The sequence below is a fragment of the Petaurus breviceps genome, unplaced genomic scaffold (genome assembly GCF_028583685.1).
Source record: "Petaurus breviceps papuanus isolate PSGF00001 unplaced genomic scaffold, PetGlider_PUasm1.0 90650, whole genome shotgun sequence".
Lineage (NCBI taxonomy): Eukaryota > Metazoa > Chordata > Mammalia > Diprotodontia > Petauridae > Petaurus > Petaurus breviceps.
In genome coordinates this window covers 2,739,124-2,766,008 of record NW_027187299.1, presented here as the reverse complement: position 1 = coordinate 2,766,008, position 26,885 = coordinate 2,739,124, and the positions used below count along the sequence as shown (strand labels likewise).

Here is a 26,885-nt window from a genome sequence, read left to right as displayed (position 1 = left end):
ATCTAACAAATCACACAGTAGAAACTAAGTGGATGAAAATTTTCTTTTGTTAAAACTGATATATATTTAGGTGGACAACTTTTGGAATGTGTGTGTGTGTGTGTGTGTGTGTGTGTGTGTGTGTGTGTGTGTGAAGGAAAATAAAAGGGTCTATGACTGAATAAGAGAAAAAGAGCTGGCTGACTGGATTGCCTTTGGAAAATTGATCAATGTTTTCAATGATTCCAATCTTTTTCTGAAGCAAAATCTGATCTTTTGAAACACGAAAATTCTTCCAGTGATGCAGTATGGTTATGAATCACTGTTGTAGCATCCATTACACTATGATGGCTGCAATCTCCTTTTTTTGGTAGTGTCTGATTTGGGGTTATGGCCTTTTTTTATTATGTATATATTCCTTGTTTGGTCTTTCCCTTTTTTTTCTAATGACAAGTACATTCCTTTCTGTGAGAATACAAATCAATCAGTCAATAAGGATTTATTAAGTTCCTATTATGTGCCAGGCACATAGTGCTAAGCACTGGGGAGATAAAGAAATAATAGACATTACCTTGCCCCTCTACTTATTACCATCCTGGAGCCCCTGAAAAGCAAAGGAACATTCTTTTTATTTTTAGCTTATTTATTTATTTTTGATACATTTTAAGTACTGAATCCTCCCCCTCCTTTTCCCCTTCCCTCACACTAGAGGAAACCACTTCTTTCTCTCTCAGGCATGCACAGCCAACACACACACATACACACACGCACATGCATGCACACACACATGCAAACACACGCACACACATACAAACCATACTATGCATGTTTCTACTTAGTAGTTCTTTCTCTGCAGGTGGATGGCATCTTCCTTAACATGTCTTTTGTAACTTTTTTGAGTATTTATAATACTCAGAATTGCCTAATAGATCACAGTTATTCTTTGAACAATATTTCTGTTACTGTATGTAGCATTCTTTTGGTTCTGCCCATCTTACTCTTCATTATTTCAAATAAGTCTTTCCATGATTTTCTTTTCTTTTCTCTCCTTTTCTTTTCTTTTTTTTTTTGCTTTTTGGAGGGGGGAAGACAGAGCAATTGGGGTTAAGTGACTTGCCCAAGTTCACATGGCTAGCAAGTGTTAAGTGTCTGAGGCTGGATTTAAATTCAGGTCCTCCCGACTCCAGTGCTAGTGCTGTATTCACTGGGCCACCTAGCCATCCCCTCCATGTTTTTCTAAAAGCAAACTGCTCATCTTTTTTTGCAGAACAGTAGTATTCCATCAGAGTCATATACCAAGGGGAACATTCTTCATTAATATGATCTTTTCCCTAAAACCATCTTCTCTACCCAACTCCTCTATTCCTATTAGTGATACCACCTTCTTCTTAGTCATCCAGGCATGCAACCTTGTCATCTTTGTCTTCTCTCTCACATTCCAAATATTCCATCTGTTGTCAAGTCTTATTATCCCCACCTTCACAATATCACTTATATATAATCCTTTCTCTCTTCTGTCACTGATCCCCATCCTGGTTCAAACATTGTAACCTCATCCTTGGATGATAGGAGTAACCTTCTGGTTGCTTTGCTTGCCTTAGGTCTTCTCCTATTCTAGTCCATTCTTCACTCAAATTACAAAGTGATCTTCCAAAAATGTATGTTTGACCATGTTACCTTCCTTCACAATAAACTCCAATGACTTTATCACCTCCAGGATCCCATATCAAATCTTTTCTTTGTCATTTTTAAAAGCCCTTCACAACCTGGACCTTTCCTATATTGTAATCTTCTTACACCTTATTGTCCTTCATATACTCTACAATCTAGCAACACCAGCCTTTTTGCTTTTCCTTCACCATGACACTCTGTCTTCCTAATCCATTCCTTTTGACTGGCTGTCCCCCATACAGAGATTAAGAGGAAAGACCAAATGCAAATTTGATGTACCCCCTGATTTATAGTAAGACTCAAACAAGAGTTACAGAGAAGTTGTAGCTAGGTTGCATCATTGGAGGGAGTGACATAGCAGACAAATTGAATTTCAGAAGTAAGTGGAACCTTTCAGGAGACCTTAAAGCCTTTGTTTTTTATACCACCTCCTTTCTTTTGAGCACCCTTTATTTAACTGCATTTCATATGATTTTTTGCTTAACTCAGTTTTGTTATAGAATGGAAAACTAGAACATGTACAATGTGCCTCGGCTAACATCTCTGCCCTAGGGAAGGTTAAAGAGCCTGCTTCTGAGAAAGTCATGATGATGTGTAAAGGCTATATACCATGTGAGACTGTGTAGAATGTGTAAACATTCTGTAATTGGTTCCAGTGGCCTAGCCATGAAGAAAATGGAAGCATCTTTACCTGTGAAGCATTCAAAACTCTCTAGTCCTTTCTTTTGCTCCATTCATAACTTGCCTTGTTTACTCACATGGTGAGAGACCATGCTGTGAGTAGAAAAGCATTGGAAGCTTCTCCTTGGTGAAACCAAGTGGCCCCAAGTAATGACCCTTGGTTATAGGCCTCTGCAATTGTTCTTTTGTGTTCTACATGATAGAAGTGGAGCCTCTGATCTTGTGACTTTCAAAAGGTCAGAAGAATGAGCCACAGGAATCTGGGAGTCAAAGTCTAGGCCAAGTGTAAAAGCCCAATATTGATGCCACTGGAAACAAGGAGTGACCTTCTGGACCCAGACCAACAATATCTGACAAAAGACCCATCCAGTAATTAGGCCACATCTGGAGGTGAAGTTGGTGGGGATAATGTAAGAAATGTACTAAGAATGAGCCAATTCTCCTCAGAGACCTAGGTCGTTGAGGAAAGTGTGTGCCTGCAGACTGGGAGGGTAATGTTTGTATATTTGTTCTTGGTTTATCTTTGAAGCAAATATCCTTTGTAAAGGCTAATTGATAGAAAGCAGTTCAATGGAATTGTTAATGATATCTAATAATGGAGTAACACATCTGGGGGGCAGAGCTCAAACCAATGGCAGTAGAAAAGAGACACTATAAAAACCTTCACAGTACCCTAGAACAATGAGGATCAGTCATAATATACTCTGGCCCTGGAATAGTGGGCTAGAATATATTTGCTACCATTATATCATATGATATTTTATGACATGAAATAAGATATGATATAGGAAGACATGAAAAAAGTAAAAATACCATTTTACTTCTTGACCATCATAAAGCTCAAGTGATGATAATCAGTCTAATACTTGGCATTTGTGTACTTTTCCCAGAAATTGTTTTGACAGGGCAGTGTTAGTGGTCTAATGGATTTTATGACATTCCTAGCCTCACATTCTGAATACTTGAGCATTGAACAAATGAGTAATAAATGTTTAAGTATTTATTAAATGACTACTGTATTCAGGCACTATGCTAATCACTAGTGATTAAAATACAAATAAACAAGATGGTTCTTGCCCTCAAGGAGCATATGTTCTAATGGGGGAAGTAAACACATGAAGGAAAGCTTGAAGGAGGAGGCATGATTTCAAAATGTCTCACAAGTGACATGGAGGCCTGATTTTGGGTAACTTAAGGCAAAATCTCAGCTACCAGAGCTCAGAGTGATCTCAGAGTCAGGAGTCCAAGGTCTGAATGAAAGGAAGACATAGAGGTTGAATACTATGCCTGGAATACAAGCAGCATAGCTCAGAAATGACCAGAAGGAATCATTAAATGCTGGAAAGTCAATCCCTTCTTCATTATCTTCTAGCTGTCCTGTAGTAGTTTGAATATCATATATATACAAGTTTGCATTTTCTTGAATCCATATCCTGTACCCTATCCATTGTTCCACACCCTGCCACCGCATTCCTTACAGTGATTTTTTTTTAAGTACTAGGGTTTGTAGCTATCTGGTAAAGGATAATTATTTTCCTTATAATTTAGTATCCTTTTCTCTTTTTTTTTTCCTTTTGCTTCAATTTCTTTTATGTCTAGTTCAACTTCTTTCTTTTCCAGAGAAAAGTACCATAGATTAGGGAAAGAATTTGAGAATTTATTTAATCCAAATAAAGTAGGTGAAAAAACAGATCTGAAGAAGAAAAATGACCTGCTCAAACCACAGAGAAATTTAGTGGCAGCTCCCATGACCTAAAACTCTTTACGCAAGACCAACACTGAAGACAAGAAATAAGTATACCGCAGGGGCAGCCAAACTTTGCAAGGTTACTTTTTCCTGAGTGTGGTTTAGTGCAAAGACTCAGAGATAAATGATGGAATGGTGTGTATAGAAGAGGTGTCAAATTTATGAGTGGGCCTTAACCAGATCAAAATATAATTAGGAAAAGTTTAACAAAGTCAATAAAAATTCAATACAGCACATTGCATATTTGTGGTTTTCTAAGTCAATATGCAACCATCCGTTTTTATTTGAGTTTGACACCACAGGTGTACAAGGAAAAGAAAATGTAAAAGAAAAATGGTTTGAGAAAAATGAAGAGATAAAAAAAATTGAAGAAATAGAATAAAAACTGAGATGTGGTAAAAATGTATACTTTGAGTTCAACTAAATTTGGCTTTAAATGAGTTATAATATTATTTATGCATGAGAATTAAAATCTCAATAAACTACAGTAATTTTTAGCGAAAATCCGTTTTGATTATTGAAAAGTCAATTGGAATATTTCTTCAATACATTTACATTTTGTTCCATGCAAACAGAATAACAAAGAGTTCTTCAAAGTGCTGTGGAAAGTTAGAGTTGTTGGAAAAGTTTTATTTGTAATTAGCATATGGCATATATGCAAATAGGTATTGCTAAAGACTTGAACAATTTGTTCTCTTATGTAGATAAAATAATCTTAAGACTTATTTGCTAGGCAAATCTCTTCCTGCAGTTATTAAAATGTTAAACTTCAGCCCAACCTATGAATCATAATTCAGAAATAACCTTCTATTGACTAATTCAGAAAATCATTGTGAATATAAGTCTGACTTCTCTCTCCAAAATTAACTTTTTCTAAAACCCAAGGGTGACCCAATATTGGTATTTTTTCAGGGCCATTTTTTTTCCTTGCAAAGAGACCTTGTTCTAGGAGCATATCCCACTTTTGAGTACACCTATTTTCAGATCAATGTTATTATACCTATTTATATATATTTAGTTATAAATTTATATATAGCAGATATATATGTATATGTATACACAGATATGCAAATGTATATGTGCATTTTGTCTCTACCAATAGGATTCAAGTTTATTGAGGGTTAGGATAGTTTTGTTTCTTTCTGTTCATGGGATTTAGGATTGGACTGGGGGGTACTTAAGAAGTTATCTAATAATTGCTAGCATTTATACAGCAATTTAAAGTTTGCTTTATATATATATTATCTCATTTGATCCTCACAACAACCCCTATAAAGTATATGATATTATTTTTCTCATTTTATGGATGAGGAAATTGAGGCTGAGAGAGGTTCAGTGACTTGCTCAGGGTCACGGTTAGTAAGGGTCGGAGATTAGATTTGAATTCCAGTCTCAAAGTCCAGCAATATTCTTCACTCTGCCACCTCCTCACTGCATAAATTTGTCCCCTCATTTTATATAGGCAGCTAGGTTTCACGGTGGATAACTGGACCTGAATTCAAATCCAGCCTCAGATACTTACTAGCTGTGAGACCCTGGGCAAAGTCACTTAGCGCTATTTGCCTCAGTTTCCTCATCTGTAAAATGAGCTGGAGAAGGAAATAACAAACCACTCCTTTATCTTTGCCAAGAAAACCCCTAAATGGGGTCACTAAGAATCAGATACAACTGAACAAAAACAATATTTACAGATGAAGGAAGGCATTGAGACTCAGAGAAATAAAAACCTTTATTCAAGATCATTTAAGTCTATAACTATTAATGTTAATAGTATTACTATTAGAGGAGGTATCTTCCCAAGTGCTGGGAATGTAAATACAAACAAACAAGAGAGTCCCAGCTCCCAAGGAGCTTACATTGTAATGAAGAAAGATAGTATAAAGAAAAAAAAATAAATAAAAGCAGGAAGCTGGAGAGAAATGGGCAGCACCTGAAGCATAAGGTGGACATGCCCATAAAGGAGGAGGACTGATTCCAGGCAAAATAAGGAGAAAATTTGCTCATTAGAGCCTGTCCAAATGCTTCCTATCTGTCAGAAGCCAGTCACTTGCCCTATGTAGTCCTCACCCTAACCTCTGAATAAATGCTTATTGAATTAAACTCACTGGTCACTGTAGACTTGTTTTCTCCCTCCTCTTAATACCCTCCAATGAGGAGGACCCCAATACCTCTTAATATATCCATTGCCTCCTTATATCTTCCCGTATGATTCCCGGTTCTGTCTTAAACAGAAGTTTAATCCTTTTTCCACATGACATCCCTTTATGGTCACTGCTTAGCATTATTCTCTTCAAGCGAAACATCCCATTTCTTTCAACCAGTTCTCACATGCCCTAAACTTGAGACACTTGACCATAATGGTTGACCTCTTCTACATGCTCTACAGATTATTGAAGATGATTTCTCCTTCACTGAGGTGCCCAGAATTGACCACAGTGCTCTAGATGTGGTCTGACCAGGGAAGAGTGTTATGGGACTATCAACTCCCTATTCCTGGAACCTGTGCCTCTCTGTAATATAATATCAAGCAAAGGCAACTTCCCAGGTTCAAAATACCAGCATAGGTGCTCTCTATTTTATTCAGTAACAAACCCAGAACAGAGAAGATCAAAACATGACATCATTCAAAATACAGCATTTACTAAGTGTGATTAAATAATCTCCAAGGCCTACCCCACCCCAGGACTTTCCAATCATTCAATCAATTACAAAGTCTCTGTTCCAAATACTTCTCCACCCCTAGGCTATACCTTAATTAAGTCCACCACAAAGCCCCTCTTCTCAAATGGAGATTAGTTTCCAAACATAAGTAAAATACATTCACTTGTTCAACCATAGAACACAAAAAGGTCAAAAGTTCCCCACCCCTGGATCACAATTGAATCTACCCCAGAGTTACATCAAGTTTAAACACAGCACTTAATACCCAAATGGAGCTCTTTTCTTCATCTTGACACGAGGCAAGTTCTCAGCAATCTTAGTTCCTGGGGAGACAAGGCTTAGCAAGGCCATAAGATACATTGCCAGTCCCTTCATGAATTTATCCTCTGTCTGTAGAACAGTCCTAGAACCCCTGAACACATTAGCAAAGCCCTCTCCCAGGATTTCTGTAAACATACAACAAGAAAATCCTTCTTCAGGGCTTCTGAACCAACAGAAAGGCTCCCAGACCCCTGCAACAACAGCACTGTCCTTCACCAGTGGACAGTATTCATTCTGTCTGCCGGACAGTCTCCAGACCCCTGCAACAACAGTACTGTCCCTCACCAGTGGACAGTATTCACTCTCAGTACTGTCCCTCACCAGTGGACAGTATTCACTCTCTGTCTGCAGGACAGTCTCAGGCCTTCTTAACCAAATGCCAGGTTCCAGGACTTCTTCAACAGGACAGTCTTTCACCAGTGGACAAATCTGGCAAAATAACATCAAAACAGACAGACAAAGTACCAGCAAAACAGCCATGTCTCCTCAGTCCTTGGAGCTCAGGGGGCAGGTCTCAAAAGTCCAGGGCAATTCAAAGCGGCCACCAGCAATTCTCTTAGTCTCTCCACGAGGTGCAGCTACCAAAAAAGAACTTCCGCCTCTCTCTTGTCTCTCCAAATCTACATCACCAGCTCCTCCCACTTCAGGACTTTCTTTTCACATCAACAAGCCCATCCCACAGGTGGGATTAACAAACTCTGGGTTTTAATACAATCAATTTGAAAACCAAGCCAATACAGGGGAATCTTTAATTGCCATTACTATCACACTCTCTTAGAGCAGCCTGAATGTTTTTTCCCCCTTGATCACTTACTTCATTATGTAGTTATTTAGCCATTTGATTTGTATGTGTCATGTTCAGAGCAAGACTGTGAACCCCTCAGGATCTAGCACAATTCATTTATCCTTTTTCATACTCTCTACTTTATTAAGTAGGCATATATTAGGGACTTAACTATTTGTAGAATTCAATTAGATCAGTAGCAAAGCAAGGCATTTGAGGGCCCCAAGAAACTATTGTATAAATGACTACCTTATCTCTTTTCTTTTTTTTTTTGATCTTTAAATGTTGAACTTTATTACAATCATACTTTCTGATTCAAATTCAAATTCAAAATTCTGGTGAATTTTGTGAATTTGCATTATCTGAAAATAAAACTATTATAATTTCACAAACCTTAATATTTAATTGTCTTACATGAAAAAGTAAGCTTTATTTTACAATTTAAGAAACATTAACCAAACACAAGAGTTGGCACAGTCAGGACAAATCATACTGGGTCCCCACTTCCTCAACAAATATTTTTAGGCAAGCAATGAAACCAGCTTCAAATAAAGAAAAAGTAGAAAAATATGTAGCCTGAGGCTGAGATGGAAAATGGGGAGAGAGGTACATGTGGAAAGTGGGTATGCAATCCTATTCAGTGACTTATGGGAAATGCATGGGCTGCTGGTATGCATGAGTCCCAAACCATTTTTATTACCAAGTTGCAAAGCTTCCTCCTTCTCCTCAAAACATTGCTGCTACCTTGTCACAGTACAACAAGGACTCTGAAGCCCAGATAAAGCTCATGACCATTTCCCAATAAACAAACCCTAGAAATAGCTCTTCCCTTTACCCTTTGTCAAATGAAAGTCATGCAGATTCTGAAAATGAATAATGTCTGTACCTGTGGAGATAGAATGGAGAAAGTTAGCAACTAGCCATGTAGCAAGAACATATCATAACAATGGTTAGCCTCCCTCTGCCTCAGTTTTGTAATTTGTAAAATGAAGGAGTTGAACTGGATGAATTATAAGGTTACATGAAAACAGAAGAATGGTGGAAAGGTTATGTAAAAAAAAGAGAAAAATATCCGTATGAATCAATTCCTATGACTTACTTCTTAATAAAGACTTAGATGTAGGAGTCAGTGAAGTACTTAATAAAACTGGAATGGAAAACTCAGAACACAGATGAAATATTTGGAGCCAGTTTGATAGATTGATATATTTGATAGGTGATAGATTCATCTAGTTGCTCTCCAGCTCAGACTTTTAGTAAACAACAATCATTGACATCTCTTTTAAAATTTTAAATTAATTTTCAAAATGATAAATTTAAACACCAAATATAATGAGAACTTTGATATACAAAGAGTATAAAAGAGGCTCATATTTGAAATCCCAATTATGTACAACTTGATTTTCCTTTTAAGTAGATAAGAAACACAACATAACTTTCAAAGCTGTACTATTTATTAATGTTTCCTTCTGGCCTTTTTTCTGTTGTCTCCTGTGCTGTGACAACTAGGTAGCACAGTGCAAGACCTGGATTCAGGAAGGTCCAATTTTAAATGTGACCTTGGACACTTAACTAGCTATGTGACCCTAACTCATTCAGCCTCTCTCTGCCTCAGTTTTCTCACTGTAAAAATGAGAATAATAATAGCACCTATCATACAGGCTTGTTGTGAAGATAAAAAAGAAATCATATTTGCAATAGTGCTCATACATAGTAGACATTTAATAATTATTTATTCTTTTACCTTTTAAAAAATGGTTCCAATATCTTGGATGTCTCAAGTTGACTCAATACAGAAACTGAATTTCAATTAACAAATAAAAGTAATCCATTTCTGAACCTGATGCATCATAAACAATAAGTTTTAGACTATTGCAAACTCTCTCTCTCTCTGAGGGATCAAAGGGCTTGGAATATGATATTCCGGAGGTCAAAGGAGCTGGGATGAAAACCAAGAATCACCTACCCAGCAAAACTGAGTATCATGTTTCAGGGGAAAATGTGGTCATTCAGTGGAATAGAGGACTTTCAAGCATTCTTGATGAAAAAACCAGAGTTGAATAGAAAATTTGACATGCAGATACAAGAAGCAAGAGAAGGTAAACAGGGAAAAGAAGGGTATATGGGCGTATGAATACATATGTGAATGTGTGTATATATGTTTACAGGTAGACATAGATAGAGGGCACAGGACCAATTTAATAGGAAGGGATGATACTTAAAAGGTGAAATTAAGAGGTGAGAGAGGAATATAATGAGAGGAGATGGGGAGAGACAGAATGGGATAAACTATCTCATATAGAAGAGGCAAGGGAAAATGGTTACAATGGAGAGGAAGAATGGGAATTCAAAAGGGAATGGGTCAACCTTATTCTCATTGAATTTGGATCAAGGAGGGAATGAAATGCACACTAAATAGGGTATCTCACCCTACAGGAGAGTAGGGGGGAAGGGGATGAGAGGGGGGATGATGGAAGGGCGGGCAGGCTGGGGGGGAGGGAAGTTGGAAGCACCCACTTTTGAAAAGGGACAGGATCAAAGTAGAGAATAGAACTAGTGTAAGGTGGGATAGGAGGCAGGGAAATATAGTCAGTCTTTTACAATATATCAACTATGTTAATGTGTTGTATAAGCTACACATGTACAACCTATACTGAGCTGCTTATCTTTCCAGTAAGGGTGGGTGACAAGGGAGGAAGGGAATGGATTTGGAATTCAAAGTTTTAAAATCAAACATTTTAATATATATATATATATATATATACTATTAATAGTGCTATTTTACTTGTAGTTGGGAAATAAGATATACTGGCACTGTAGCATAGATATCCACTATGCCCTACTGGAAAAGTCAAAGGGGCTATGAGAGAAGATATGGGAGAGAGCAGATTGGTGAAGGGGATATACTGTGAGACTGCTATTTTGGGGCCGTGGGTAGGGGAAAAATGGGGAGAAAATGTGTAACTCAAAATCTGGTGGAAATGAATGAGGTAAATCAGAAGTTAATAAAGCATTTGAAAAATATTTTTGCTTTTGCTCTGCCTGATATCTTGATTGCTACCACTGCCTTTTTACCTTCAGATGAAACATAATAGATTCTGCTCCAGCCTCTTAATTTAACTCTGTGTGAGTCTTTTTGTTTCAAATGTCTCTTGTTAACAACATATTTGGATTCTGGTTTCTAATCCATTCTATATGTTTCTGCTTTATGAATGGGTTCACCTCATTTACATTCACAGTTATGATTGCTCACTGTGTATTTACCTCAATCCTATTTCCTTTTGTTTTATTCTTCTCTCTCTCTCTCTCTTTTAACCCTATCCCTCCTCAAGAGTTTATTTTGCTTTTGACCATTTTGTCCCTTAATATTCTCTTCCTTTTATCATTCTTCCCTTATTCTTTCCCCCTTTTAGTCCTACTTCACTGTTGGGTAAAATAGATTTGTAATTCAACTCTCTCTCTCTCTCTCTCTCTCTCTCTCTCTCTCTCACACACACACACACACACACACACACATACACACACACACGTAAACCCTTCTAGGAATTCTTCTTAGGCTTGTGAAAAGTTAGCATTTTCTTTGTGACTTTGCTTTTAGCTGTTTTCACATTATTGTCTTCTGAGTTTATGTCTTCGTCTCTCTTGCCTCCATAATAGCTTTTTATAGTAAAGTTCTGTTGTGTTCACTCATTTTTTCTGGTCTATTTCTTGACTTTGAACTTTATTTTAAAATTGGACTCTGCTCAACTTGGTGGGGAGGCACTGTCCCAAATTTCAGGATTATTTCCTGCTGCTGTTTTCAGCACCCATATTTGAGAAGATAACATTAGAATGACAGGAATTTAAGAATACCTTGAAGGGACCATATGTTATCTACCAATGCAGTGCATTTTTTTAAATTCATAGCATAATAAAATAGAGAAAGGAGGATAAATACTTGTATTTCAAAGTGAAATTTTCTTTACATGTAATTTTTTAAAAGTTCATTTGCACAAAGGAGAAAGCAAATATATATTATCAAATATATTCCTTATAATCACTTATTCAGGAATCACATTTTGCACATTTTTTATCCAATATTGACACAATTTATTTTTTTTTTTGGTAATGAAACATGGTCCTGTTCTGGCATTCTGTAATATTACAAATGCACAGTTAGGTGGCATGATGGATAGAGTGCTCTGTCTGGAGTCAGGAAGACTCATTTTGAGTTCAAATTTGGTCTCAGATACTTACTAGTGGTGTAAACCTGGGCAAATCACGTCACCCTGTTTCCCTCATTTTCTTCATCTGAAAAATGATCTAGAGAAGGAAATGGCAAACCATTCCTTTATCTTTGCCAAGAAAACCGTAAAGGAGGTCACAAAGAGCTGTCCACAAATGAAATGACTCAACAACAACAACAACAAATATTTCAAGTATGATACATTTTTATTGGAGAAGCATCTAAGGCTTCAACCACGATTGTTTTAACTTCCGATTTAGCACTTTGCCAATCTCTATTGATTTCTCCACTTTCCAGGTAAGGGCATTACAATCTACATGAAGAAACTTACTCTTTGAGTAAAACTTCTAGGATTGAACCTGGTCCATGTGAGCCCAGAAGCTGGGGCACCCTTGGTTACAGATAAAAAGGAATATCTGAGAAAGAATAACAGTAGTATGTGACTCTTTAGTACTTGTATTCTTTCTCTCTTGCTGTTTGTAGTATTTTTTTCTTTGACCTGGAAATTCTTGATTATGACTATTATGTTCCTGGTAATTTTCATTTTGGGGTTTCTTTCAGGAGATAAATAGTTGAATCTTTGTTCAGTAATTTTCAGTTGTGTCTCACTCTTTGTGATGCCATTTGGAGTTTTCTTGGCAAATATACTGGAGTGGTTTGCCATTTTCTTCTCTACTTCATTTTACAGATGAGGCAACTGAGGCAAATCGGGTAAAGTAACTTACCCAGCGTCACACAGCTAGTTAAGTGTCTGAGGCTGGACTTGAACTCAGTAAGATGAGTCTTTCTCACTCCAGGCTTGGCACTCTATCCACTGAGCCATCAGCTGCCTCTCTCTGCACTCAGTAGGCTCTGAATAAATATGATGAATTAAATAAACTACGAAAGTTATATAAATATATTACCAGAAAATCAAAACAAAGACACTGTGCCCTACTGATAGTGACCAATTAATACTTTAATTTCCTTAAATGGAGGATAAAATTTCACTAAACTTTTTCCACTTCCTGGGGCAAAGTAAATATGGTTGCTGTTGCTTCTTTCATTAGCAAATAAAAATGGTGGGATCTCAAACCAGATTTGGGATGATACTTTAATCATCTCTCTTGGAAAAGTCAAGTAAGTGGGGCAGCTAGGTGGTGCAGTGAATAGAGTACTGGCCATGGAGTCAGGAGGACCTGAGTTCAAATCTGGCCTCAGACATTTAACACTTACTAGTTGTATGACCTTGGGCAACTCACTTAAACCCAATTGCCTTGCCTTCCCTCTTCAAAAAAAAATGAAAAAAAATCAGAAAAGTCAAGTAAGACAAAACATTTTGTTGAGTGCATTGCTTGACCTTTACACTCATGCTCATTATCTTATAAATGTAGTCAAGAAATTCAATTAATAAGAGAAAATTCAACTATTATATAAATTTACTGAAAAAGCTTTAATTTTACTGAAACTAAATCAGAAAGCTAAAAATTCAAGCCAAAGCTTAATACAGGGGTGACCAAGTCATTCCCCACCTTTGTATATCTCTAGAATAAAATATAAACTTAACTGTTTGGCATTTAATGCTTTTCATAACCTGTCCCTGTTTCTCTATTTCCAGTCTTACACTTTATTCTGACATTTGAAACTATATTTACTTGACTGAATTATTACTTGAAACTTTAAAACACTATTAAGGCAGCCTAGCAAGAGTCACTCACAAAGTATTCTCCTGTGCTATAAATCCATATGGATCTTTACATTCCACAATTCAGTGGCACAAGATTACTTGTCTTCCAACATAATAGACCGTATTCAATCTGTGACTTTCTACCAGTTGTCCCCCATGACTAAAATCCTCTGCTCCCTCCCTTCTGATTCTTTGTTTTCCTGGTTCCCTCCAAGTTTCAGTTTAAATCCCACATTCTGTAGGAGGCCTTTCACAGTTTCCTGTAAAGCCAAGCACAAGCAACTTTCCAGAGGACTATTGCAGTGAATAGCTTTCACGGTTTTGATTACATAGTATAGCTAACTCTCTATTTATTCAATAACAAATCAGAGGAAAACATTCACAAAAAATCAAGGTACACCATTCACAACATTGCAACTTATCACAGAATATCAAAATACAGCATTCACCATGTCACAACTCAAAAATTATCACTAAAATGGCCACATAGTTTTCACCAAAGTATTCACATAGTTTTTGACAAAGTATATTCATTTAGTCAATCACAAAATCGTTAATTCCATCATAAAGTACAAAAATCAAAGTTCTCCACCCCTAGGTCACAATAAATCATAATCTTCTCAATCAGTACATAGCATTCAAGTAAAGTCTTCTTTCAACTTAACTGGAGGCTGGCTCTCAGCTTCCGTGGTTCATCTTCCATGGTCGCAGGTCCAACTGTCACCTGGGTTCAAAGGCAGGCAGTTCCCAGTTCCTTGTCCAGTTCTTTGTCCAGTTCCCATTCCATATTGAAGTCCACCTCAAGTCCTTCACAGTTCCTATTTCTGGGAAGAGAAAGCTTGATAGAACCACCATCATATTCATCCACATTGCCAGCACCATCATCAATTCATTTTCTGCCTGTGAAATCAACTCAGACCCACCAAAAAGGTCTGAGAACTCAACACAAATCATCAACATAGAAATCAACACAGGCCCATAAACAAGGTCCAAGAGGTCAGCACAAATCATCAGTAAAGTCCCAGGACCTCCAAAACCCTCCTCTAGGACTTCTGTAAACAGACAACCAGAAAATCCTCTTTCAGGGCTTCCAGTAAGGTCCCAGGGCTTCTGTACAAAGTATCACAAACATCAACACAGACAGAGCAGACAAATAGAGTACTGGGATACCATAAGTTTTGTTCTTCTTGACTCTGCTGCCACAAGAGTCCTCTTCTCATTTCTGCTGTCTCTAGCCTGGAAATTCTCCTTATATATGGTCATTAGATCTTCCCCTTCCTGTTGCAAGAGTTCATGAGTTCTAGGGTTCACAAGTTGTGGGGTTCACACATTCTGTTTCTTAACTGACCTTGAACTGAATCAAGGTGTTAATTCAATAGTTGAAACAAGGTGTGAACTACTTCTGCACTTGCCATTACATTTCCCTAGCTCTTAATGCCATCTTCTCTGAGATTACCTTTCAATCTACTTCATATAGATTTTGCATGTACCTTGTTATTTACATGTTGCTTCCTTATTAGATGTAAGCTCCTTGAATGTAAGATTTGTGTTTTCTTTGTATCCTCAGCATTTGTCATTGCACCTGGCACATAGTAGGAACTTAAATACCAGTTGACTGACTACTGTACAAATAACTATATATAATAAAATTGAACAAAATAAACAATCTGAAATAGTGGTTGTTGAAATAGAGCTAACTTTAAAGCCAGGAAGACATGTGTTCAGTTCCTACCTATAATGCATATTGGTTTGGTGACCTCAAGCAAGTATTGGTAGTGGAAATTTATCAAAAGTGGGGGTTTCTTCATATAGGAGCTCCTTATAATAAGGATATCACAGGTCTAGTCTCTATATCCTCTGAAGTTTATGTAACAACAGAAGTTTGTAAATGCTAGAATACATGAAATATTTTAAATAATGGTTTTCCCCAAAATTACATGGAAAAACAATTTTTAACAATCATTTTTTAAGTTTTGAGTTCCAAATTCTATCCCTCCCCTCCTCCCTCTTTGAGATGGTAAAAAAAATCTGATATAGATTATATATGTGCAATTATGTGAAAATTTTCCATATTATCATCTTGTGTGAGAAAACTCAGGAAGGAAGGAAAGAAGGAAGGAAAGAAGGGAAAATTTGTATTTTTCTCTAGAGGTGAATAGCATTTTTCATCACAAGTCTTTTGAGATTATCTTGGATCATTGTCTTAGTGAGAATAGCCAAATCACTCACAGTTCTTCATTATGTGATATTGCTGCTGCTGTATGTTAAAATATATGGGTTCTGCTCACTTCAATTTGTATCAATTCATGTAAGCCTTTACAGATTTTTCTGAAATCATCCTGCTTGTGATTTCTCATAACACAATAATATTCCATTACAATCATATACCATAACTTGTTCAGCCCTTCCTAGATAGATAGGCATCACCTCAATTTCCAATTCTTAGCCAGTACAAAAAGAGCTGCTATAAATATTTTTATACAAATAGGTCCTTTTCCCTATATTTAGATGAAATATTTTTAAAATAGCATTTTTTCTTAATGATGCAAAAGGGTTTTGCTGTTAATAATGACATATTTAATGAGAGCAGTGACTTTTTGAAAATATTTGTTTAAAACTTTGTGTTATAGCCATTTGAATTTCAGATTCTAAGTTCAGTTTATCTTGATACTTGGCTTTAATGATTGCCATAGTTGAAAGCTATATCTCACAAAGATATATAAATCCAAATGGAAGATGTACATCATTGCCTGTACCTCCTGAATCATTTTTCACTCCCTCCACCAATGTGGCTAGTCAATGTCTGTCTTCCCTGATGTCAATAAGTTGTTAGAACTGAAAGCGGCCTTAGAGATCATCTAATCAAGGTTACACGGCCAGTTATTTCTGGTGTGGTGCTGAGTGTCTGAGCCCGGGATTCAATTTCCAGGTCTTCTCAACACTGGAGCCGGTGCTCTTACTCGCTGTGCTACCTGGCCGCCCTAAGATGCCCTAGTCTTTAGGCACCAAGGAGAACACAGGTCAGTCAAGGAAAAACCAGGTGTCACACTCTAATTCACAACCAGAACTTCCTCTAACCCCCCTTCTCCTCCAGCCAAATGATTCACAGTTTTGCTGCTATATGTTGGTTTTGTGTCAATACTTACAGCTTAAAGAACTTACTGCTTCTCTCTCTCGGTGACTCCATATGCCTCAGTCATGAGGAGGTTGCATGCAGGGGTGATAAAGCCCAGACCCACACAGTTCGATCCTGAATAATGCACCACAGCACACCAAGTCTTCATCCCAGGCCATAGCACTGGAGAATTAAAGGTGGAAATGGGAAGAAAAAGAATAAAGATAAGGATTCTGAGCATAGGGCTCAAGGTTGGTGCTGACGAGGGATGGATAAAATAGTTTCGTCAACTGTTTATTAAGGATCTGTGAAAGTAGAACTGAATTAAGTGAATTTCTCCAAACAGCTGGTTTCTCAGATGAAAAAACTTTCAGGAAGTGCAAAAGGCTTCCTATTTACAACTCATAACTATCCTGTATTAAGTTAAGGGCACCAGAGGGAGGCAGAATGTACAGAGTTGGCCTTGGAATTAGGAAGACCTAAACTGAAGTCTTACCTTTGGCACATATTGAGCTTCACATAGCTGACATATTGGTATTCCAATTGCACAGGTCTAATTAGATTATGTTTCTCCTCAAGAAGCTTCAATAATGCTATTCATTCTGCTCCATTCATGCTGCTGCCATTTCTGTTCCAGGTAGGTATCTGTCCAGGTGTTACAGACATCTCCTACCAACTTCCTAAGTTGTCTTGGGCCAGAAAAATATCTCACTCTGACCTTGTGTTGACTCTGCCACTCCAAAATTTGATTTGAGGCATTATGTTGAAGTTATCTCATGGGAAATGTTGGAAGAATTTGGCTGGACTGCTGCCTCTAATCTGCCATCTTGGCTCTACCCTTGACTGCTTTTTAATCAACCAAGAAATGAACAAGGTAATTATCTTCTCTCTTAAGGCAGTAAGCTAAGAGTCATGAGAGATATGGAGGTGACTAAGAAATGCTACTAGCCTTCCAAGAGCTTGCAATCTAGTTTAGGGAACAATATATGCACATAGGAGAAAATACCTAACAATACAAAACAGTAACAATAGATTACAAAGGAGCTATGGAAAACACATACTGAAGGAGTTCCAGAAGATGCATACTTTCCATTTGGTGGTAATTATTGAAAAAAAATATTGTAGAATGTATACGTTGAGCTTGGCTTTGAAGGATGGAAGAATTTCTGTAAGTGGGAGTGATTATGTGCAAATTGGGGGGAAAGGTCAGGATGTAAGTGTCATTCTACCTTGGGAGAATAACATGATCAACCTACTGATAACTGAATGGCAATTGATAGATTAAAACTGAAGCCTTGCACCATTCATTCAACTCAACTCAACTCAACTGAGGGTAAATCTCAGTGCTCCTACATCAGTGGACTAGGAATCACAACCCTTGGAAAATCAGATTTACTAAGGAGCAAAAACATTGGCTTCCTGCCTACTGTGGGAATTGTAGTCTCAACTGAATTCAATCCACTGAGGCAAAGATCATGAGCATGACACTGTATCCTATTGTCTTTTCTGTTGATGTGCATAATATACATACCCAGTAGTTTAAAAATATTCTTATGTTTTGTACATGAAGAGCCTGTCGCTAAAAGGGTGGTTTTCTATATATATGGGTGAAGCAAAGAAAGTCAATGCATGAGATTCAAAGGGGCAGGGCTGATACAGCTCAGATCAGTGACCTCTATTAATTTTTCAATCATTGTATCTCCTCGTCCTCTTCACCTATTGAATTCCTACTCCCTCTTTATATCTTATCTCAAATGCTGTTTATCAAAGCCTTCCTTGATTTTTCCAAGTAATTATTGATCCTCCCCTTTAGATGTCACATGGTGCTTTGTTTTGTTCTTCTTTAATACACCTACATGCATTATTGTATATTATAGTTAACCATATTTGGTTCTTACTGCTCCTTAATTCCTCTCCCTCCACCCCACCACAAATCACTTCCTCAATGCACTATATTATAAAATATGAAACATGTAACTTATAGAGCACTTGGAATCAAGAAGAAAGGTTCAAATACTGTCTCAGGCAGTAGCTGGATAACCTTAGGCATGTCCCTTCACCTCTATGCCCCTCAGTTTCTTCACTGATAAAATGAGATTGAATTTGATGGTCTCGGTCAATAAACCTTTATTAAATGCTTACTATATACCAGACACTGTCATAAATGATGGGGATACAAAGAAATGCAAAAAATAATCCCTGCTCTCAAGAAACTCACAATCTAATGATTCTATGTGGTATGTAAGAATGTCTCTTACCTAGCAGTGCTCTGCATACAGTAGGCACTTATTGTAGGGCTGGCCTCATTCAGGTTGATTTGGCAGTTGGCATTTGGCAGAAAGAAATAAGACACTCAGGGGGTATTTATTTGTTTGTTCATTCGTTTATTTATTCATTTATTTATTTTGGAGGGGGGAACATAGGGCAATCAGGGTTAAGTGACTTGCCCAAGGTCACACTGCTAGTTTTGTGTTAAGTATCTGAGGCCACATTTGAACTTGGGTCCTCCTGACTCCAGGGCTGGTGCCCTATTCACTGCACCATCTAGCCACCCCACTCATGGACTATTTAACGAAAGGTTTAGTCTTAGCTTGGAAAGGACACTTAGCTAGGATACAGCACTGGTTCAGGTAGACCCAGACCCCTTTATCTCTATATAGACAAGAGTCTGACCAGTAAGAGTTGGTGTTTCACAAGGCAGTGAGACATCTACCAAATCTAAGAGGCTCACAGTGTTTAAGCATCTTTTATAACCTTAGATTTCTGGGAAGCTGTCTCAACAGTCTTATGCCCCTTGACCAATCAAGTGTAAAGGATTGCTCATTTGTGTTTTGGGGGAAATTTAAAAAAAAATCTAGCATAATCTAATTGGTAGGAAACCTGGTGGATATTATTCCTACTATATCACTTAATAAATATTTGTTGAATTGAACTAAATGAATCACTTGATATCATAGTAATTATCCTGGCTTCCTTCCTGGAGATTCCCAGCAATTCTTTCCAAGCCACTAACATGAGCAACCTGATATCCAAAAGGAATAAGAAGCAGCAGATGTAAAGATGAGCCCCAACTATCCATACTCTTCTGTTTCAACTTCTCACCACACTCAGGTTACCTAGCCTAAATATGCCTAAAGTAGGGCTAGAAAGAGACTTTTGTGAATCTAGAAATGAAGAGAGAAGAGAGCACAATTTTCACTATATTTAATTGCACAGCCCTGGACTCCTCTGGGCACACCTATTTATCAAGCACAATCCTGTATTGGTATTTTCCAGAACTGATCTTTGCCCTACTTCTGCTTCCCTCTCTGTATTCCTATCCAGTATCTCTTTCTGAACCCATTTCCTACTTCCTGGTATTCCCTTTCTGGTGACTCATGGTCACTCAGTGCTTTCACCCTGCCAACCTTATAGTTGCCTCAATCTTTCTACTTCATCCTTCCCTCCTAGATCTGACCTCCTTAGCTATGTCTCATGCTCTAATATGATCTTTTGATCCTCTTTCCTCCCTACTATCAAAATTCCTCTTCCTTTGCACTTTCAGCTAGTTAGGAAAACAAGTCTATTGAATTAATTTCTACTAAGAAGAGAATGACTGGCAGCTAAACCCTTAACCTTCCTAGTGACATTTGCTTATTGACTCAAGTTTTTATTTTGTTATTTTATTTTGTTTCATTTTATTTTTTCAGAGTTGACGGTTGGTGTAAAGTTTTTGCTATAACCTCTGTGGCTTTTTGGCTTATTTTATTTTTCTGAGTTAACAGTTGGTGTATAACCTCTGTGAGCTCTTTGGTAATTTATTTTCAAGGTTTAAGAGACCTGAGAAGCCACTGAGTACATTCCCCTCATTTAATCACGGAAATAACTGAGGCCTGGACAGGTGAAGTCACCCAGGTAGGAAGTGGCATAGGCTGCTCTCTACCTGAGTTCCTCTGACTCCAGAACCAGGGTTGTTGCCATAGGGCCATACTTCATGGACACACAGAAATAAATACAGAGTTATGTCAAGAGGTAGAGAACCTTAACCAGTGTGTATGTGGCAGTATGTTTGGAGAAGCCTTGGGGAAGAGATGTGGTACCTGAGCTGCCTTTGGAAAGAAGTCAGGGAGTCTAGGAAGTAGAGATGGAAGGAGATTGGCCAGAGATCTCATACCTAGGGAAAAACTTGAGTGAAGGCAAGAAGGCAGGAGGTAATTGGTGATTTTTGAAAAACTGGTGAATCTTTAAATGTACATCCACACAATCAATCAGAAATATCCCTGTAGGGGCAGCTAGGTGGTGCAGTGAATAGAGCACCAGCCCTGGAGTCAGGAGGACTTAAGTTTAAATCCGGCCTCAGACACTTAACACACACACACACACAAAAACTAGCTGTGTGACCTTGGGCAAGTCACTTAACCCCAATTGCCCTACCTTTCCCCCTCCAAAAAGACAAAAAAAAAAGAAAAAAGAAATCTCCCTCTACCCTCCTTCATCTGTCTAGCCCTGAAAAGGGGCTGAGGAACAACAAGAAAGGGGGATTTATGGGTCTTAGACTGTACACACATATTCCATTAAACATACTTTCACATTAGTCATGTTGTATAGAAGAACCAGAATAGGAGGAACCACAAGACAGAAGAAAACAAAACAAAACAAATCTGCCTCAGTTTCTTTATCACATGCTTTAGATCATTTTATCCCATCTAAGTGTTCTGGGACAATTGACTTAAACCTTATGTTTTGGCTTATGTCTAGGTTTTCTCACCAAATGGATAGTAGAAGGGTACTCAGTATGCAGTATGAATCAGATAAGGGACAGGTATTTATTTCCAACATGCACCAAAAGAATACTAAATACAAAATTCAAGTACACAATGACAGAAAGAATTAAAACAGGATTTAGTAACTTAATTTATAGCTATTGTTTTACTTTTCAGAGGAGGTTAGTACTTAAACCTCATTAGAACATGAAGCATATCATGGGACTGTCAAATAGGCATTTCACTTCAGCTTGGTACTGTCTCCATCAAAGTCTTCTGGACAGTTGGACCACAGCCAGTGGTCCCACAAACTGCTTCATCATACCCAAAATGCCATTCAGCACTGAGTCACCTTGGCCAGCCAGATGTAGCTGAATTTATCATCACAATAGTGCCTAGGCACTGAGCAAACACACTCACACAGTCAGACAGAATCAAAAAGTGCCTGTTCACTGTAGTTACATTAGTGTAAAGAGCAAGGTGGAGGGGGGAGGCTTGGCTAGGTGGCTCAGTGAATAGAGCACTGGCCCTGGAGTCAGGAGGACCTGAGTTCAAATCTGGCCTTAGACACTTGACACATTTACTAGCCTTGTGACTTTGGTCAAGTCACTTAACCCCAATTGCCCTCCAAAAAAAAAAAAAGCAAAAAAAAAAGTTAGGTGGGAATTGGAAGTTAATTATCCTCTCATCTTCTGCATAAGGGATTAAATCATATATTTCTTTCCTCTAAAATTTTTAACCTGTGTTTCTTCTTTAACCTAGTCACCTTTCTCCTCTCTTCCTGATTATGCACCTTACCTACTCTTCTCTGAACATTCTTGTTTTTCTTCTCTTTTCTTCTGTCCTCTTATTACTGCCATGAGATTGATAGAGCTGAGGAATAAGAAAGAGATCCAGCCTTGCCAGAGGATACTTTGAAGGCTATTGCCTGTTACAGTTCATCTAGACCTTGGAGGGTCAGGAGTGGGTGAGATATTGGAGGAAAGTAGAAGACAGAAGTGGGGTACAGGTTTCATCCCAAGAATAAAAATCTACAATTATGCCGATTCTCAGATCCCTGAAGTTGGGTAAACCTCTGAAGAACTGAAAAAATTAAGTGGAGCAGAAACAACTTAACTTTAATCTTAACTTTTAGTTCAGGCAAACTCTGGGAGCCAGTGGTACATGTGGAAATTCTAGGCCTTGTTAAATCTTAGAAAGACCCATTTAGCTTTTGACAATTGGGAAATAGACAGACCTCTAGCTTCATGAATGATACTTATATCTGTACAGAGAACCATCACTGGAAACATTCCAAGGTTGGTTTTTGTCTCTGAGGTGGAACACTGGAAGGAAAGGCAGAATTGGACAGAAATCCATTCTTCTCTAGATTTTAAACACAGCTACAGCTATAGTAGTATAAAGGACTCCAGTGTAGCAAGTGTTTGTACATGTAGACAAACTGGCTTCTCTGCTAATTCAGGTCACAGAACTTCTTGCTTCATGCTCCTTTACTGGCATAATATGGATATTGTTAATGCTCTAGGTGCTGAGCAGGACAAAGCCTCAGTCTCTTTTACAAGCATAATTACTTAAGTTGGAAGAAAAAGTAAAATACAGGGAGACAGTAGACAATTAAACCTAGGTAAAGATATAATATTCATAGTGAAAGTTCAATGAAGTCTAGATCTTTCAGTATTTTTTTCTTTTCCTTTCTCATTTTTGTTGACTCTTTAAAAAAAATTCATTTATAAGTCATTCTGGTGCATAACATCTGGCAATCGCCAGAATCTTGACAGAATAAAATGACAGATAAATGTAAACTACATTGAATCCTTTAATGAGAGGGCTCAAAATAAACAGGAAAAAATACCATAACTTCCAATTTGTCAGCAAAGTCTGCACATGTTCCCTGAAGTACCAAAAAATTATTATTTTATAATTAGTTGAGACAAATGACTGCTTACATGTTGCTAAGTTTAGAATGTAAGTGCCTGTTAAACATTGTTACTTTTGCTCAATGTAATTCTGTTGTGTTTATTTTTGTCAGTCTACAATCATTAATTTTTAAAATATAATTTAGTTACTTTGTTTTTACAGGACCTAAATCCCATGTCCTCCTCCCTAAGAACTATCTTTTACAACAAATGTATTTTAAAAGAAAAAGAGGAAAAAAAGGAAACAAATCAGTATAATCAACCAAAAAAATTGAAAAAAAATCTGAAAATATTTGTAATGTTCCACTTCTGTGGGACTCCCACCTCTGCAAAGGAGTTAGGGGAGGTGTCTTCTCATATCTCTTCTTTGAGGACATATTTTCAACATATATCAAGCATTGTCTACGTGGACCAGGATGCCAGAAAGAAAAAGAACAAGTCCTTGCTCCCAAGGAGCTCATATTATAATTTAACGGAAAAGGGTTATAAATCAGAAAGGTGAACTTTCCAAAAAACAAAAAAAAACAGCTTTCCTTTCAACACTGATTTTTTTCATTTGTAAAAGGATCTGTAAAAGGGCAGGTCTCCATGATCTTAAGGTCCCTTCCAGCACTAATATACTAGGTTAAAATGACACAGATGCCTCTCCCCCAAGCAGCAGAAACAGAATTCCTGAGTCTAGGCCAATCAATATTTTAGAAGAAATTAATTTGGAAACGAGTAGTCTACAGACAACAGGGTGATGTGTCAAAGAAGTTACATTTTCCCCAACTTTTATAAACTCACACGGTTTTAGTTGGAAAAGTCCCTCCTCTGCTATGGTTTATCAAACACAGAGTTTCTTTTAATTATCCTACAGGCAGGGTGGAGAGCCAGAAAAAGGTAGGCTGGCCATAAACACCTTTGTGCCAAGGAGGTAGGGTGTGGATAACTAGCTGGGTGGAGGAAAGGATGATAGTCTGGGCTCGTCTGTTTCCCTTTCCAGGGAACAGCCACAGCTACAGCTTTAGAGAAGTTCAAGTCCAGACCTACAGACTCATTCGACTTGCTGGCTACCTGAGCCGGGAACCACGTCAGCGCCACATCATCTGGGGCTTTTTATACTGAAAGGAAACAGGAAAAGAAGGGGAGCGAGCGAAAGAGCGAGAGAGAAAAAGAAATACGAGCCAGCCAATCACAAGGAGAACCCAAGTGCACAAAGGGAGCCGGAGCCGGGAGTGGAAGGGGGAGGGCGAAGAAAGGGGAGCTAGGAGAGAGGGAACCTTTATTTAAGCCTCTCAAACTTCAGGCGCTGCCTTTCCAAACGGGCGTCGGGGCCGGGGGGGGTGGCCGGCTGCGTGGGTGGCAGCTGGAGAGGGGCCGCCTGAGCAGAGACCATAAACCTCCGGGGCGGGCTCCTGGACTGCCCTGGAGTTCATTGAGGGATTTGCCCCCTCCCACTGCAGATCCTCTGGGCCCGCGTGCGTTGTGGTTGGGCACGCGTGAGGGAGGGAGTATATCTCTCTCTTGAGTGTGTGTTTGTGTTCGTGTGTGTGTGTGTGTGCGCGCGCGGGTGTGTGTGTGTGTGTGTGTGTGTGTGTGTGTTGGATTGTGCTCTGGGCTCCCGGCCGTCAGGCTTGAGCTCTCCTGGGGTCTGCCGCGGCGGCGGCGGCAGTGGCGCGCTGGGGAAGATGCTGCAGTCCCTGGCCGGCAGCTCCTGCGTGCGGCTGGTAGAGAGGCACCGCTCCGCCTGGTGCTTCGCCTTCCTGGTGCTGGGTTACCTGCTCTACCTGGTCTTCGGCGCCGTGGTCTTCTCCTCGGTGGAGTTGCCCTACGAGGACCTGCTGCGCCAGGAGCTGCGCAAGCTGAAGCAGCGCTTCCTGGAGGAGCACAAGTGTCTGTCGGAGCAGCAGCTGGAGCAGTTCTTGGTGCGGGTGCTGGAGGCCAGCAACTACGGCGTTTCGGTGCTCAGCAACGCCTCCGGTAACTGGAACTGGGACTTCACCTCCGCCCTCTTCTTTGCCAGCACGGTGCTCTCCACCACAGGTAGGGAGGCCTGGGCCACCTACCGCCTTCCCAGCGGGTGAGCCTCAAGCACTAGTCCCATTGCCAAGAGGTTCTGGGGCCTCTTCACCCATACCTCCCTCCCTCCACTCCCCCATCTCTTCTGACCATCTCCCACTTCCTTAGTATCCCACCTTATCTCCTCTCTTCTCCTCCTAGCTCTAACCCTCCACTCTTTCCCGCGTCCTCTCTCCTCCACCCTCTGCCCTTGGCAGCACACCGATCTCAGCTTTGGTGAGTCTTGGCAATCAATGAGGGGCCACGGAAGACCGTAGGAAAGCTTGGTATCTGTCGGCTCGGTCCCACGACTGGGGGGAAAACTGTAGACAAATGTTTTGGCTGGGTGGTTGCTGGGGCTTCTTCCTGCTGCATTCTTTTAGGGTTGCATACGCCTGAAGGTTGGGTGAAAAAACTACAGCTTCCTGAACCCAGGAAAGGCGGAGAATCCGATTCATAGATTCATTCAATTTTATAAGTAGGAGTGATCACACCATCTTTTCTATCCCAGCCCAGAAAGCCAGAAGGCCTACTACGGAGTGCAGTATTTAATGATCTTTAATGATGCTATAAAAGAATGTTTTGATTTTGCAGTCTAGATTAAAAAAAAATATTTGTGGGTTACAGCAGTCTTGGCTCACACAGGTTTTTCTCTGGAGTCCGCCTTTACAGTTGACCTCTGAGAGGACAAAAAAGATGGGGTTTCTTTTCAAAGTTAGGGGCAGGGGAGGGAGCATCTAATTGTTGGTGATCTGTCAAAATGAGGGCACGTAACTGATTCAGCAGTTTTTAGCACTGGATATTCTGGGTTATCCTTAAACTCTGAACCATCCCCTGCACTGCACAACTAGGCCAGTGGATCATAAGTAGAGATGTTTCCTTAGGTGAAAGATGTGGACCAGAAATCATCCCAGAGCTGTTGGATTGTGCTGTTGTTGAATGAATGAAAAATACTGCATTTCCTTGGGGCCAGAGTTTACCGAGGAAGTAGCCTCAGTGTTTATCCAAGTATAGAATCAGAATGCCAGAGCTGTGAGGGATTTTAGATCTTTGCAGATGAGGTAACTGAGGGATGGAGGGATAGTGACTTGCCCAAGGTCACAAAGCTAGTTAATGGCATAGTATCAGAATTGGGTCTACTCAATCCCATTCCAAAGTTGAATCTCTAAGTACTATACTGGAAAACTTAATAATGATCTCTCCCTTAACACCCATTGCTCCCTTCCCCAAATCTCTGTCCTCTAAAAGCTTTGGACTTAAAAGAGAATCAAAGTCTCAGGGTTAGAAGGGGTGTCAGAGGTCACCTAGTCCAACTCAAATCTGGAAATTTTGGAGAG

The 26,885-nt window shown here is 39.0% G+C and overlaps 1 protein-coding gene across 1 annotated transcript in view; it reads left to right on the top strand.

Moving 5' to 3' along the window:
* The first annotated feature begins 21,825 nt into the window (after positions 1–21,825).
* KCNK1 (potassium two pore domain channel subfamily K member 1) overlaps positions 21,826–26,885 on the top strand; it is a 65,340-nt gene continuing 60,280 nt past the window's right edge. The window contains exon 1 of the mRNA XM_069064859.1: positions 21,826–25,533. Coding sequence (XP_068920960.1) covers positions 25,179–25,533 — 355 coding nt within the window. The 5' untranslated portion in view covers positions 21,826–25,178. The remainder of the gene's footprint in view (positions 25,534–26,885) is intronic.